Source organism: Leptopilina heterotoma, unplaced genomic scaffold, assembly GCF_015476425.1.
Source record: "Leptopilina heterotoma isolate Lh14 unplaced genomic scaffold, ASM1547642v1 Lhet_157, whole genome shotgun sequence".
Classification (NCBI taxonomy): Eukaryota; Metazoa; Arthropoda; class Insecta; order Hymenoptera; family Figitidae; genus Leptopilina; species Leptopilina heterotoma.
Window position 1 is genome coordinate 847484 of NW_025110871.1, and position 14223 is coordinate 861706.

The following is a 14223-nucleotide window of genomic DNA, read 5'->3' on the forward strand; positions in this document are numbered from 1 at the left end:
ATGGGAGTAGGAAAGGTCAAAAAATGATTGTGTACAGAATCTGTTGGTGAATTCAAGATGCAGCTGATTCACTCTAAATGGCAATGCTTAATGGTACACAAGAATGCTAATTGTCAGATGAAGAGCGTTATAGGTGTGCCAGGACAACAGTAAATAGGATTACAGAAAGCGATCATTTAGAACTAAAAACTTAGTGATCATAATCGGTTTCAGATAATCACTGTCTCAACTGCAAGATAGTTGTAAAAGAATCCAACTAATTTCAAAAAAATTAGTCCCTTCCGTGATCATGTTAATGTACCTAACATGATCATGATAATCACTAGCTTTAAAGAAAAAGAGTTTTTAAACAAAATAATCCAATTAATTTCCAAAAATTAGTCCCTTCCGTACTGGCGCTAATCATGTGCTTTAAGAAAACAAGTTTTTAAATAAAAGAATCCAGCTAATTCCAAAAAAAATTAATCCCTACCGTGCTCATGCTAATCACGAGCTTTACAGAAAAAGAGAATGTAAATAAAAGAATCAAACTAGGGCCAAAAAATTAGTGCCTCCTCTCCTAATGCTAATCATGCACTTTAAGAAAAAAAGCCTTATAATTAAAGAATCCAACTAATTCCAAAAAATTAATCCCTACCGTGCTCATGTTAATCACAAGCGTTTAGAAAAAAGAGCTTTTAAATAAAAGAATCAAACTAATTTTGAAAAAATTAGTTCCTTTCGTGCTGATGCAAATCATGCGTTTCAAGGAAGAAGAGCTTTTGAATACAATCGTAATCCTAGTCCCCTGATAATGAATCATGTAATGCCGCAATAATGTTTTAAAAATTATTTGTATCTACTAACCTTGGATTTCTTCAAATATACTTTACAGTGCGAAATAAGGCAGAGCATCAATTATAATTTGCAAAAAAAAAATAAACAGATTGTGCATACATCAGGGTCGTTTAAGGTGAACATGCAGGATGCATATATTACCAAGATACGTAGTGAAAAGGTATGCAAGGTCTGCGGTCAGCGGTCATACCTTTCGCTTTACTTTGGAAATCTACACTTCGTCTCCCAAACACACCAGCCCTGACATTTATACTTTTCTGTAAATTATTTATCCCTCTTCTAAAATCATACTATAAGTGTCAAAATTTGTGAAGTGAGCCATCATTTTTCGATGGGCGATAACATTTTTCTACTCTATATATGATAAAAAAATACAAGTTACACAGTTTTGAGAAACTTGAATTTTTTTAATAGTTATTGTTAATAACATTTTTTCGTATGGATTTCAAAATAAATTACTTTCTTCTGTTCTATAAAGAGGAATCGGGTTGATTTTTGGCATGAATAACAAGAAATAATACTTTGTCATTATGGAAAATTAAAAAAATTGTTAAAACTATAAATAATTTATTTGAACAATTAAAAATAAATTCATGTTCTCCTAACATTTTTAAGAATTTTTCTATTGAATATTACTCGTTATTTAATGACGAATATTTTTAAAAAAGGAAAAGTTTGTATTGTTAATCAGGTCAAAAGTTATTCAAGTTTTTCTCTGAGTGATAGCCGTACAGTGGGGCAAAAACACGGCTTTGGACCAAACAAATTTGGAGCTTCAATTTTTAATGAAATTTAATAAACTTTTTTTAAAATGAAAACCTATTAAAATGCTCATCAATTCCACCAAGCCGATTTTTAATAAATAATATCTAAAATTTTTTATTTGTTAATAAAGTTTGAAGATGATGATGATGAAGCTTTTCTGTTATTGAATAGCATTATAAGTTAGCTTTTATTTCATTTTAAAGTAGAATTATATTAAAAATCCATAACCTTATTGTTTAAATAATTTTAATCAACAAAAGGATAACTTTGTTAATTTGTGTCATAAATTTCGAGGAATTCGATAAAAATTGTATCAAAAATAATTAAAATCCTGCGACGAGTTGTATTATTTATGCGAAAATAATTCAATTCCTGAAAACGGTTTTATGATTTATAAAAATAATTGAATTTTTGCGAAAAAATTTATAAAAAATTTGTAAATAATTGAAATCCCGGTGAATTTTTATTATTTATCAAAATAATTAAATGTTTCTGTAGAATTTTATTAATTTTTTTTTTAAATACTTGAATTTCAGAGAAGAATTTTGCTGATTATTATAAGATAATTGAAAATAATTGAATTTCTGAAAAGAATTTTATTGCTCTTGAAAATAATTTTATTCTCGCAATTAATACCTATTGTTATTTATGAAAATAATTGAATTTTTGCAAAGAATTTTATTGAAATTCTTGAGAAAAATTGAATTCGTGCTTTTGAAAAGAATTTTTGATATTTATCAAGATAATTGATTTCTTTCTAAGAATTTCGGAAATAAATTTTTTTGTAAAATAAATAAAAAATGTAAAATAAATAAAGAAAAATTTGAAAAGGGGGGACCCTTACTAAAAAAAATTGGAAAGGGGGGGCCTTTCCAAAAAAAAGAAAATTTTGAAAATTTTTGACTGTATAAAAATATTTTCGATAACAAAAAATCAAAAAATTATAATTGTTATGAATTACTTAATTTAAGCTTAAGAAATATGTATTAAAAAATTTAACTAATTTCAGAAAAAATTGAATTATTTAAATTTTTTGAAAAATCTATATTATTCATTAAAATTTCTAATTGAATTCATTCAAAATTGAAATTTAAAAAATTTTAAATTATAGAACCTTTTGAAGTTGATCTAGTTATGAAAATTGTAAACGCAATTCTTGTAAAATTTAATTACAATTTAGATATATTTAAGTAAAATTATTCATTAAATAATTTATAAGTAAGTATTTTATGATAGAAAATAATAATTTTATTATTGTTTTTTTATTTATTATACTTATTCTGATTTTAAATTAAAAGTCAATAATTTAGATAATATTTAGAAGTGCTACAATGTTTAGAACAGATTTATAATATGCTACACAAAAAAAAATTGTCTTTTCAAAAATTATTTTACTCACGCAAGTATATATTTATAATCATTGGAAAATTTATTGTAATGCAATACAAGTGAAACAGGCGTTTTGCACGAAGCGTAAATATTTAGATCAGCATGAAATATATATACTTCCTTTAATTTCTAGGATTACGCAAAACGAGAGCGTGAGTTTAAAATCGAAACAAGGTGGAATGTATGGTAGAATCGAACTTTTTCCATTTGATGAAAAACAAGAGTTGCGTGCAGTGCGATATTCGTAAAGAAAGAGAGAGAGAGAGAGAATGCGTTGCGCTTTTCATCATAAAGAAAGTTTATTTTGTTATACAATTACTATTTGCAAGCGCATAATTTTAATCGACAATTTTTAATTTCTGCGAAGTAATTTTTAATTAAAGGATGATGATGATGAAAAGAAAGAAAATGTTTATAATTGTTTAATAATCTAAAAATGATATTTATACAGAACATTTTTAATTTGATAATTATGCAGGATTTACATCCTGCATAATTATCAAATTAAAAATGCGAAAATAAGAATTGCGAAAGAATTTGAATGCTATTATTGTAACACTATCCAGATTTATATTCCTTTATCATTTAGATGCTAATGTTTAATGCAGTTGCATATAGATATTATTGAAAGTGACAAAAGAACAATGACTTCAAGTTAAGATGGGTGTGGCTATAAAGTACAATTTACAATGTAAGTCAATTTTTTTTTTAATCTCTAGGTTGCAGAATGTATAACAGGTATTCATCTCCTACTCAATTCGCAGATACCAAGACAAGGTCGTTACTTTTTAAAATTATGCTCCATTATACAGTGCGAATGAACCATTATTTAAAATCCAACTTTCAATTTTTGTTTATAGCATATAAAATTCTTTGGTACTACTTTTAAGAAATCTTTTCAAAGTCTTAATTTCCACCAAAGTCAAAAATTTTTCTTACATTCAAATATTAATACAAAAAGCATCCTAAAATGTCAAGAGATAAAAAAAGATTCCCAAAAAACGCTATTTGGGCAAATTTGATAAAATTGATTGAAAAAATGTAAATGTAACAACATTTACAATTTTTCGAATGTAAATGTCCCATCAGAAGGAATAAGAAATCGTTTGTCAAATGAATCCAGTAATTCGAGTAAAAAAATTTTTTTTTGTCTTTATTCATTTCGTTGAATACATATTATATGAGGTAGTACAGTCTTAAAAAAGTGTGATCATACTTTTTCTATTCACAGTTGACAAAAATTTGCAAGCAATAATTTAAGAGATCTTCTTTTAAAGAAACAAAGAACAAACAGATTTGTAAAATTAAGAATAATTTCTTTTTGTATCAGCTTTTTTAGATACTAAGCTACCCAGCTGAAAAAATTCTATAGAATTTCTACATGAATTCTACTAAATTTTAGTGATTTTTAATTAGAAAGAATTAAAATTCGTGAAATAATATTTTTCGACTTTATATTATTGTGTAATTGAATTTCAAATTTTATTTTTATGACAAATTTTAGGTAAAAATCTGTTTATATTATTTAAATATATATAATTTATTTTAATTAGTAACAGGGCTTGAATCAATAAAAGTATTTAAAAATACAAACCAAAAATGAAAAATTACGGACTATTATTATTGACAAAAATATAACCAGTCCGAGTCAAGAACATTTTACTTAAAAGTAGAAATTAAATTTTTTTTATAATAATTAAAAATGACAAACTGATAAAATAATTATTTTAAATTATAAGAATATTGTATGTACTTCTTCAAAATTATTTTCATCATTTCAATTCAATTATTATTTTAAAGAATTTTTCACTGAAAATTTTTCTTTAAACCAAAATTAATGTTCAAAAAAGTTCTTCTACAATTTTCAAAATCCACTTATTTACAATATTCAATTTTAAAAATTTCAATTATTCGTAAATTCTTCAATTAAATGTATATTAGAAAATAAAAACTTCAAATAATATAAAAAAAATTCATTTAAACTTTTTCAAACAAATTAATTTCGAAATTCAATCATTTCCAAAAATCCACGCTATATTGCTTTTAATATTCAATTATTATCTAAAATTTTAACTGAAATTCATTTTTTAATCAATTTTTGTCTTAGAAAATTCTACGAAAATTCAATTATTTAAAATTAAAAATAAATAATTTATTTGAATATGTGAATTTTTGTTAAAATTGAATTCTTATAAAGAATTTTGTCAACAAATTTTTAATGGAATTCTATTGACGAATTTTAATAAATAATTTTAAGAATAATTATATTTTTCGAGTAATTCGATAAAAATTGTATCAAAAATAATTAAAATCCTGCGACGAGTTGGATTATTCATGCGAAAATAATTAAATTCCTGAGAACAGTTTTATTATTTATAAAAATAATTGAAATTATTGCGAAAAAGTTTATGAAAAATTTGTAAATAATTGAAATCGTGGTAAATTTTTATTATTTATGAAAATAATGAAATATGTTTGTGTAGAATTTTGTTAAAATTTCTTTTAAATAATTGAATTTCAGCGAAGAATTTTGTTGCTTTATAAAGATAATTGAAAATAATTGAATTTCTGAAAAGAATTTTATTGCTCTTGAAAATAATTTTATTCTCGTGATTAATATTGTTATTTATGAAAATAATTGAATTTTGTAAAGAATTTTATTAAAATTCTTGAGAATTGAAATTAAATTTGTATTAAATTTAAAAATAATTCAAATTCTCCTTTGAGTTTTATTATTTATGAAAATAAATTGAATTTCTAAAGAAGAATTTTACTATTTTTCAACATAATTAAATTTCTGCGAAGGATTTTATTATTCTTGAAAACAATTGAATTTCTGCAATAATTTGTAACTTCTCCAAAATTAAATTTTTTTTAATGTGAACTAAAATTTTTCTATAAATCCATTATTTTTTGTAATTTTTGAAATAGTTTTTTTTTTAAATTTTCAAATTCATTGTTTTTTTAACTAAAATTTATTTTTAAATCAATTTTTATTATAAAATTCTACTAGAATTCAATTATTTAAATATGAAAAATAATTTATTGTATTTTTGAATGTTTCTTAAAATTGAATTCTCATAAAGAATGTTATCAACAATTTTTTTAAATAATTGAATTCGTTTGACGAATTTTAATAAAATTTTTAATACCAATAATTACATTTATCGAGGAATTCGTTTAAAATTTTATTAAAAATAATTGAAATTCTGCGATGAATTTTACTATTTATAAAAACAATTAAAAAGAATTTTATTATTTACAAAAATAAGTTAATCTCTGCAAAAATGTTATTATTTATAATAGAAAAATAATTGAATTATATGACGAAGAAATTTATAGAAAATTTGTAAATAATTGAATTTCTGTGAAAATATTATCAGTTTATGAAAATTGATATTGAAAATCATTAAATTGAGCAAAATTTTTGAAATAATTGAAATTTTGCCAACAGTTTTATTCAAATTTTTGAAAATAATTGAAAATTTCGGAGAAGAATTTTATTATTTATAAAGATAATTGTAATTTTGACAAGAATTTTTTAAAATTCCTAAAAATAATTGAATTTTTGCTAAGAATTTTATTACTTTTGAAAATAATTGAATTTCTGCATTAATTTGTAATTTCTCTAAAATTTTCCAAATTATATCGTACAATTTACGAACTTTTTGTAAAAAAAATTTGAATTTTTTTTTTTTTAATAACTTTTTTTTTTACGGACCTTTTTTTAAAAAATCTGACTTTTCCGGACTTGAATCAAATTTACGGTCCTTTACGGAATTTACTGATTTAGTTCGAGCCTTGTAGTAATCATATAATTATGATAAAATAAAAATAAATAATTTCACAAAATTTATATTCTTTCTAATTAAATTTTTTTTTTTGGGTACGAGTCTCTTAAATCAATATTTATACGAAAAATAAATTTTACCGAAGGAAAACAATTTCGTTTTACAAAAATCATTTCATAGAACATACATCATTTCGTTTTAGAAAAAAAATCTCGTTTAAAAAATTTTTTAATTTAAAAATACAAAAATTTCATCTGTGAAGGAATGAAAAAAATATTTCTCTTTATTTTTACGCGGAAAAACTAAGTGAAACATAATTTTTTTGGTAAAAATAATAATTAATTATTTAATTAATTAATTAAAAAGTAGAGAAAAAAAAATAATTCTACCGTTTATAATGAACAGAATAGGAACCCAAAGTTGATGGGGAATTAGTTGCTAATGGACCCTCATATCTTCTTTGAACTATCGACTGTGGTTGCGCTACCGACTGTGCAGGTTGTTCATATTGATGTTGATACTGAGGTCGCTGATAGGGATTTCTATATTGCGGTCGATATTCTCCTTGTGAATTGGCGGGAATTGCTGGTTGTTGGTACGCAGGAGAAGCAACGGATTTACTGCAACAAGACCTACAGTTAATTTCTCGATTCGTTTTTCCCACGTTCTTTCTATATATACATATATATATATATCTATATAAATGTTGTTCGAAACTTTCAAGAGATTTGCTTGACATTTGATTCCCTTTCGTACCCTATGATCTCGTACAGTCTCATCCACAAATTTTCTTTTCGTAACACTTATTTATAGGTGAAAAAGTGAGGAAATTATCATAAAAATCTAGATGTTGAAAAAAAATTTTATTCGAATTGAATTACCAGACTAAAAATGTCAAAAAAAGATGAAAATGATTTTGAGAAAGGAGGAAAAATGTACTGTTTAAATTAATGATAATAAAGTTTGTTTGTAAATATCAAATTGTTGCAAAAGTGTAAGAAAAGATAAAATTGTGATATGTGAGAAATATTAGAAAAATACAAGAGTGAACTGTGTCTTGTAAAAGCAGGAAACAAGTTGTAAACGTCTTTCTTTAAAGAGCAAATTCAATTGTAAATACCAATTTACATATATACAGTTCTTGCCATGAACTATTATTGAGTTTTTTTTCCCAACAAGTAATCAGTGTTTTTCAAACATAATATAATTGTTGGATACATTCGTTAATGAATGGAACGAAACACACCTTGACAATTATCTTGTAACAATTTTAGATCAACTTTGATGAAACATGATTATTCTTTTAATGGGTCTTTCTGTAACTGAATAGTAATTGTGATCCATACATTTGAGGATGACAGGAATCAACCACCTTTTACCGGTTTTTAGAAATGAAATTGATTCCTGAAAACTGTAAGCAATTTCCGAATGGCAAGAGGAAGCTAAAGATGCTAAAGATTTATCAAGTTTTCAATAACTAAAGATGCTAAAGATTTATCAAGTTTTCAATAACTAAAGATTGCTGTCTTTAGTTTTTGAAGACTTGAGAAATTTTAAGGACAAAGAAAGAACATCTTTAGGTGATTAATATCTGGGTCTGATGACACCGAAAAGATTGAAAGATACGAAAAGATGGGAAAGGGTCTTAAATATATCGGTAACGACGTCCTAACAACATCTGCAAAAAGACATCTACAATTTTTAGCCAAAGCTGAAAAGCTTTGTCTAAAAATTGTAGATGTCTGTTTGCAGATGTTAGGACGTCGTTACTACAATTGTTAGCCAAAGCTTTTCTGGCTTTGACTAAAAACTGTAGATGTCTGTATGCAGATGTTAGGACGTCGTTACTACAATTGTTAGCCAAAGCTTTTTTAGCTTCGCCCCAAAAATTGCAGATTTTAATCCAAAGGATCCTAAGGAGACAAATTATTACCTCACAGGCGATGGCTGATAGGCTATTTGCTGCTGATATGACGGTTGTTGATAGGCACTTTGTGGTTGATAGGCAAGTGGTTGTTGGGACTTTTGCAATGCTTGTTGTTGATACGCAAGTTGTTGTTGGTGTTGTTGTTGATATGCTGCGTGCTGTTGTCGCAAAGCATTTTTAGGCACTGGATCGTAACGTTCACCATTTGTATATCTTGGATCCGTGTAATAAACAGAGGGATCCTCTCGATATTGTCCATCATCTTCAGGCTCATTGGTATTAATACTGTTCCCAGCGACTGGTGGTGGGACATTGATACCCGTGCCAGCTGGTTCAAATCCCCTTGAACGAGTCGCTCCATATTCCACTTCCCTCACACTTCCAGTGTCGTCAATAAAACCATACTTGCCAAAAACTTCACCATTCGGATGTTTTGATTCTATTTTGTAGGATCCATCAGCTGCCTCGTATCCATAACTGTAACTACCGTCTTCATTGTGTCTAAAACATAAATTGGTGTCATTGGTGAGGAAGAAAGTTAAACTTCTAATAAAAGTAAATGTAAATTCCTTATCATCCTAGCTGTGTGCTATAATTTTCTACTTTGCCTGATGGGTCGTTCGCTAAATCCTGTAAACCCAGGTCATTGTATGTTGTAGAATACTTCTCAAATCATTTGTGAAAATTAGAAACAGTAAGGGACCTGGAGAAAAATTTAATTTGACAGAACTTGTGACTGTTGTCGAAGGCAAACTTAATAAATCTGTCAAACTGTTCTACAAAGTTTGATTTTAATTCAGTAACTAATATCTTTTTGCTTATTTTCCCGACGGAATCTCCTTTGAGATATTTGTGATGACATTTTTGGTATTTGTTTATTAGAGAGTTGATTTATTTTTCAAAAATAAAATTAACTGGCGTCTGACTATCACGTTGGTACTAGAAAATTATTTGTGACGAATAAGGGAAAAAGATTTATTAAATTTGGCATAACTTTTAATTTATCATAAAGAAACCGTCATGAAAGAAAGAACAATTTTGTTTTATTCAATAACTCAAAATACTGAGAGTTGAGTTCATTTCCTGTTAGACCGAAGAACACCTCGAGCCAAGGCGGAAGACGAACTGAGGAAGAAGACCTTGAAAACGAGGTTTATATCCTGCTACGAGCGCGAGTGGTGGGGGGAGACAGATGCGCGGCTCGCATGCGCCGTCGTCCCTGCCAGCTATACGCGACTGCGGTGGCTAAACTATTGTTTATTTTTCACTCAATGTGAAGGGATGAGATTGTAAAAATATTAATTCGTAACTCGGATTTAAGAGTGCAAACAGTTAATCTTCTGGTAACTGAACAAAATTTTTAATTTTAATTAAAAAAAGAAAAATTTTAATTAAAAATAATTTACCTGTTTATTTGCTTTAGAATTGGTACAGGTGTTGTGCTCGTGTCATATTGTTGAGCTAATCCACATCCAAGGGAAAAAATCAAAAGCAGCACCTGAAATAGTGAATAAAAAAAATATACTACTATAAAGTGCAAATAGGACAAAAACCTATTGTCGAGCATATTCACAATACCAACAATTCGCTTTCTAAAACGACTTACGTAAAAACAGGTCCAAGTGATCTGAATGCGATTAAAATAAAGTCATAGTGATTTTGACGCGTGACCAATGACAATTATTCGTTTTGAGTAGCAACTAAACCACAAAATCAAATTGATTTCACGTAGACAATTTTTTTTTATTAATTTTTTACGATTATTATTTAACATACTAATGATAAAAAATCACATTCTCAACGTCGAGAGAAAGAATTGATATCACTTTCCTAAATTACAAAACAATAGACAAAAAAAGTATTTAAACAAAATTGTTAGTTAATAGATGAAAATTAATTTGGAATGAAATAAATAAAAAGGAATAAATAAATAAAAAAGAAAATTTGTCAAAACATAATATTTATAAAAAAAAAAAAAAATGAAAACGTAACGTGTTATTTATTTATCTTATATATTTTTTATTATTTTAATAAAATCAACATTCATCATAATGAGTGTCACAGAGAAAATTTTCAATTGTAAAACCGGACTATATTTATTTATATTGTTTGTGTGGTGATTTATCGATCGACACGCCTCATGTCAGAGATCAAAGAATTTCAAAGACATGTTCAAATTTTTGCACTTGTTTATTTGTATAAATAATGATTAAAAACAATTTTCAACTTTTATTTTCAATAAATAAATTCTATAAACTCATAATAATATAACTATTTTATAAATAAATTCTAATAAACAGTAAATTATTTAAATTTTAAATAAAAAATATTTTGCCCAACTTTGAAACAATAGTAAATGGTAATAAAAGAAAATTGCAATTATTTTCAACATGATAAAAAAAAGTTCTATAAACTAATAATTATTTGATTATTAATATATAAAATATAATAATAATAAATTAATATATAAAATAAATTCTATTTAACAATAAATTATGTAAATTTTTTAATAAAAGGCTTTTGTTTCCATAACTTTGAAATAAATAAATAGAAAAAAATTTTCAAATTAATTATTTTTAAAAAATAAATTCATATAACATTTAAATAAAGAAATGAAGAAAATATCGAACTACATTATTTTTATATTCAATAAATAAATTCAATTAAAAAATAAATTTTATAAATTTTCAATTAAAAATCTCTTGTTCATATAATTTTGAAATAAAGAAATTGTTGCAAAACTTATTTATTTATTTACAAATGACAAAAAAATTATTTAATATTGTCAAAATTAATAAAAATAACTATAAAAAACAATTGAAAAAATTAATTAATACTGTTAATAAGTAAAATAGTAAAAAAAAAGAAGAATAGTATAAATTTATACTAATAATTAAAAAATATTTTTAAATAAATTGTAATAAATTTTTTAATCAAATAAAAAATAAAATATAACATTATAAATAAAGAAAAAAAATTTTTTCGTCTCCAAACGGAAGTGAAATAACTCCACTGATTATTACATGATGTTTAACAAGTGAATAAACACGCGTTTCAACCTCGCGGTTGCAATGAACTCGAAAAAGAAACACAATTCGATATAATGTCATCTCGCGTGGGTTCAAATATAAGATGCGATAATCGTTGGTAGTGATTATGCACTATGATTCACGTATATAATTACACAAGGTAAAAGAATTTCACACTTTTCTAATTTTAAAAAAAATTTAAATCTGTATTGGAAGATATTATTGTTATGAATACTTATTACTTTTATATTTTAATAATTTTTTTTATTATCATTATTTATATTATTATTATTAATTATATTTATTTTTTAATACTTTTTTTATTTTATTGTTTATATTATTATTATTTTCTATTTTGTGATTTTTAATTTTTTACTATTGAATTATATATTATTCAATATAGTAATATTATTATTTCTTGTTAAAATTTTGAATGGAATTTAAATTATTTTAAAAAATAAACAAAATACTAATAGAAAATTAATTACAGTCAATAAATAATGAATTTAAAAAAATTCTTTGAAAGAAAATTTTCGAAATCTTTGATATTCAAATAATAGAAAGTATTTTTTTATACAAATAATTTTTTTTTATTTTCTCCAACTTTCAGAGAGAGGGAAAGAATTGAAAAAAATATCTAAAAAATCTGATTTTATTTTTTTTGATCTGATTTTATTATTAAATAACAATTTTAAATATATCACAAAAAAGGGAGAGCATTTTTTTTTTAATTTTCGAAGCACAAAATCCACTTTTTGTTTTATATTGTGTGTGACACTCGCGAACTTGAAGAGGAATTTTTTTTTTTTTTTTATTTATTAATTTGACCGGAAAAAGTTGACGATATTATTTATTTATACAATACTCACGGGAAGACGCATCGTTGCCCTCGTCGAAGAGGCAATGGTGATTGTATTTATAAAGATCGCCTTATGCGGCTCTGCAGGTCTACTTATATAGGTCCCCTTCGGGAGCGGCTGGGTCCGCCCATGGGCCCGACCACCATACCTCTTCAGTTCAACCTCGACACAATGTTAATATCCAACTAAGGTCTTTTAAATATTAACATTCAATTTTCGAAAAAAAAATAAAAAACCAAAAATCCCATTGGTTATTTTTTTGATATTTAAAATTCAGTCTGGGTAATTTTAATTATCAGCGTCATCAAACTCAGCGACTTAAATTGATGATTTTTGTATTTTTATTGAGTTAATGACTATAATTATTCAAAAAAAGTTAATTAGAACATTTTCATCAATTATTTATTTTTTTTATTTATTTAATTTCAAACTAAGAAAATTATAAATTATTTCAAAAAATAATTATCAATAGTGAGTATCATATTTTTTAATCTGCATAAAATTTTTCCAATTTTTAAAGATTTCAGATTCAGATCCACAGTTTCTCTAAGGATAGCAAATTGAGACAAAAAACGTATCAAAACGTATTGCAACTTTTTAATGTTTTTTTTTAGAAAAACTGAGAAAAAAAAGACTTAGAAAAACTGTGGATCAGTATTGGAAACTATTATAATTTGCAAAAATCGACAATGATTTTTTTTTAAGTAAAAAATATAAAAAGGTAAAAATTAAAAAAACAGTAAATCACAAATGCTGTAGTAAAATAAAACCTCCAATGACTTAATGATGTCATTAATTTCAAAAAATTGAATGTTATGTGAAATAAAGTTAGTGGAATCACACTATTAGAGGTGTTGTGAAAACTTTAAAGTGTAATTATATAAATTAATGAGACACATTCGATATTATAATTAATTATCGAAAGGTTATCATTGCTAATAATCAATCTTGTAATTTGGAAATTTTTCTTTTAAGAAAATAAAATTATTTTTCAAAAATTTGTCCAAATAAAATTTTTAAAAAAATAAGTATAAATATAGCAGTAGTTTTAGGGGGAAAAATAATGAATTAAAAGTAAAAAAAAAGAAAAAATAATTGTAATGCAAAATATATAAAGAAAAGAAAATTAAAGTCCAGCAAACAAAGAAAGAAAACATGAAAAGAAAAAAAAAATTAAAAAATAATCGAAAAAGCAAAATTAGATGAAAATAGAAGTAAAATAAAATAAAAACAAAATTAGAACAAAATTAAAACAAAAATTGAGAAAAAATTAAATAAAAAAAGTGGAGAAGAAGAAAACAGAAAAACCTAAAAATATACAACAAAAAGAAAGAAAATAAAATAAAAACCAAAAACAGCTAACAATAAGAAACCAAAACCAAAAATAAAGAAAAACAAAAAATACGACAAAAAAATAAATAAATGTTATTTTGCAAATAAAAAAAAGATAATACAAAAAAGAAGAATGCAAAAAAAGAGACAAAACAAAACAAAAAAAAGGAAACAAAAAAAAAAGAAAACAAAAATACAAAAAACAAAAAGGAATTCGTAATATAAAACAAAAAAAAAAGAATATGAAAAAAGCAAAAATAAGAAAGCAAATCGAAATTAAAGAAAAGCGAATA

The 14223-nt window shown here is 24.6% G+C and overlaps 1 protein-coding gene across 1 annotated transcript; it reads right to left on the reverse strand.

Annotated features, from left to right (window-relative positions):
• Positions 1-6608: 6608 nt before the first annotated feature.
• On the reverse strand, positions 6609-12720 carry LOC122498662 (myb-like protein AA). Its single transcript, XM_043606510.1, has 4 exons — positions 12608-12720; positions 10116-10207; positions 8716-9210; positions 6609-7402 (listed from the first exon to the last, which is right to left on the reverse strand). Exons 1-4 carry the CDS (start codon positions 12617-12619, stop codon positions 7168-7170), a joined length of 834 nt encoding a protein of 277 aa, XP_043462445.1. The 5' UTR covers positions 12620-12720; the 3' UTR covers positions 6609-7167.
• Between the last annotated feature and the right edge of the window lie 1503 nt (positions 12721-14223).

What these genes read in the sequence shown, in the direction of transcription:
- LOC122498662 (XM_043606510.1), bottom strand. An exon ending in ATTCTAAAGCAAATAAACAG is followed by an intron (nt 9,211 to 10,115) that starts GTAAATTATTTT and finishes TTTATGTTTTAG; the next exon opens with ACACAATGAAGACGGTAGTT. An exon ending in TATCAGCCATCGCCTGTGAG is followed by an intron (nt 7,403 to 8,715) that starts GTAATAATTTGT and finishes GTCTTGTTGCAG; the next exon opens with TAAATCCGTTGCTTCTCCTG.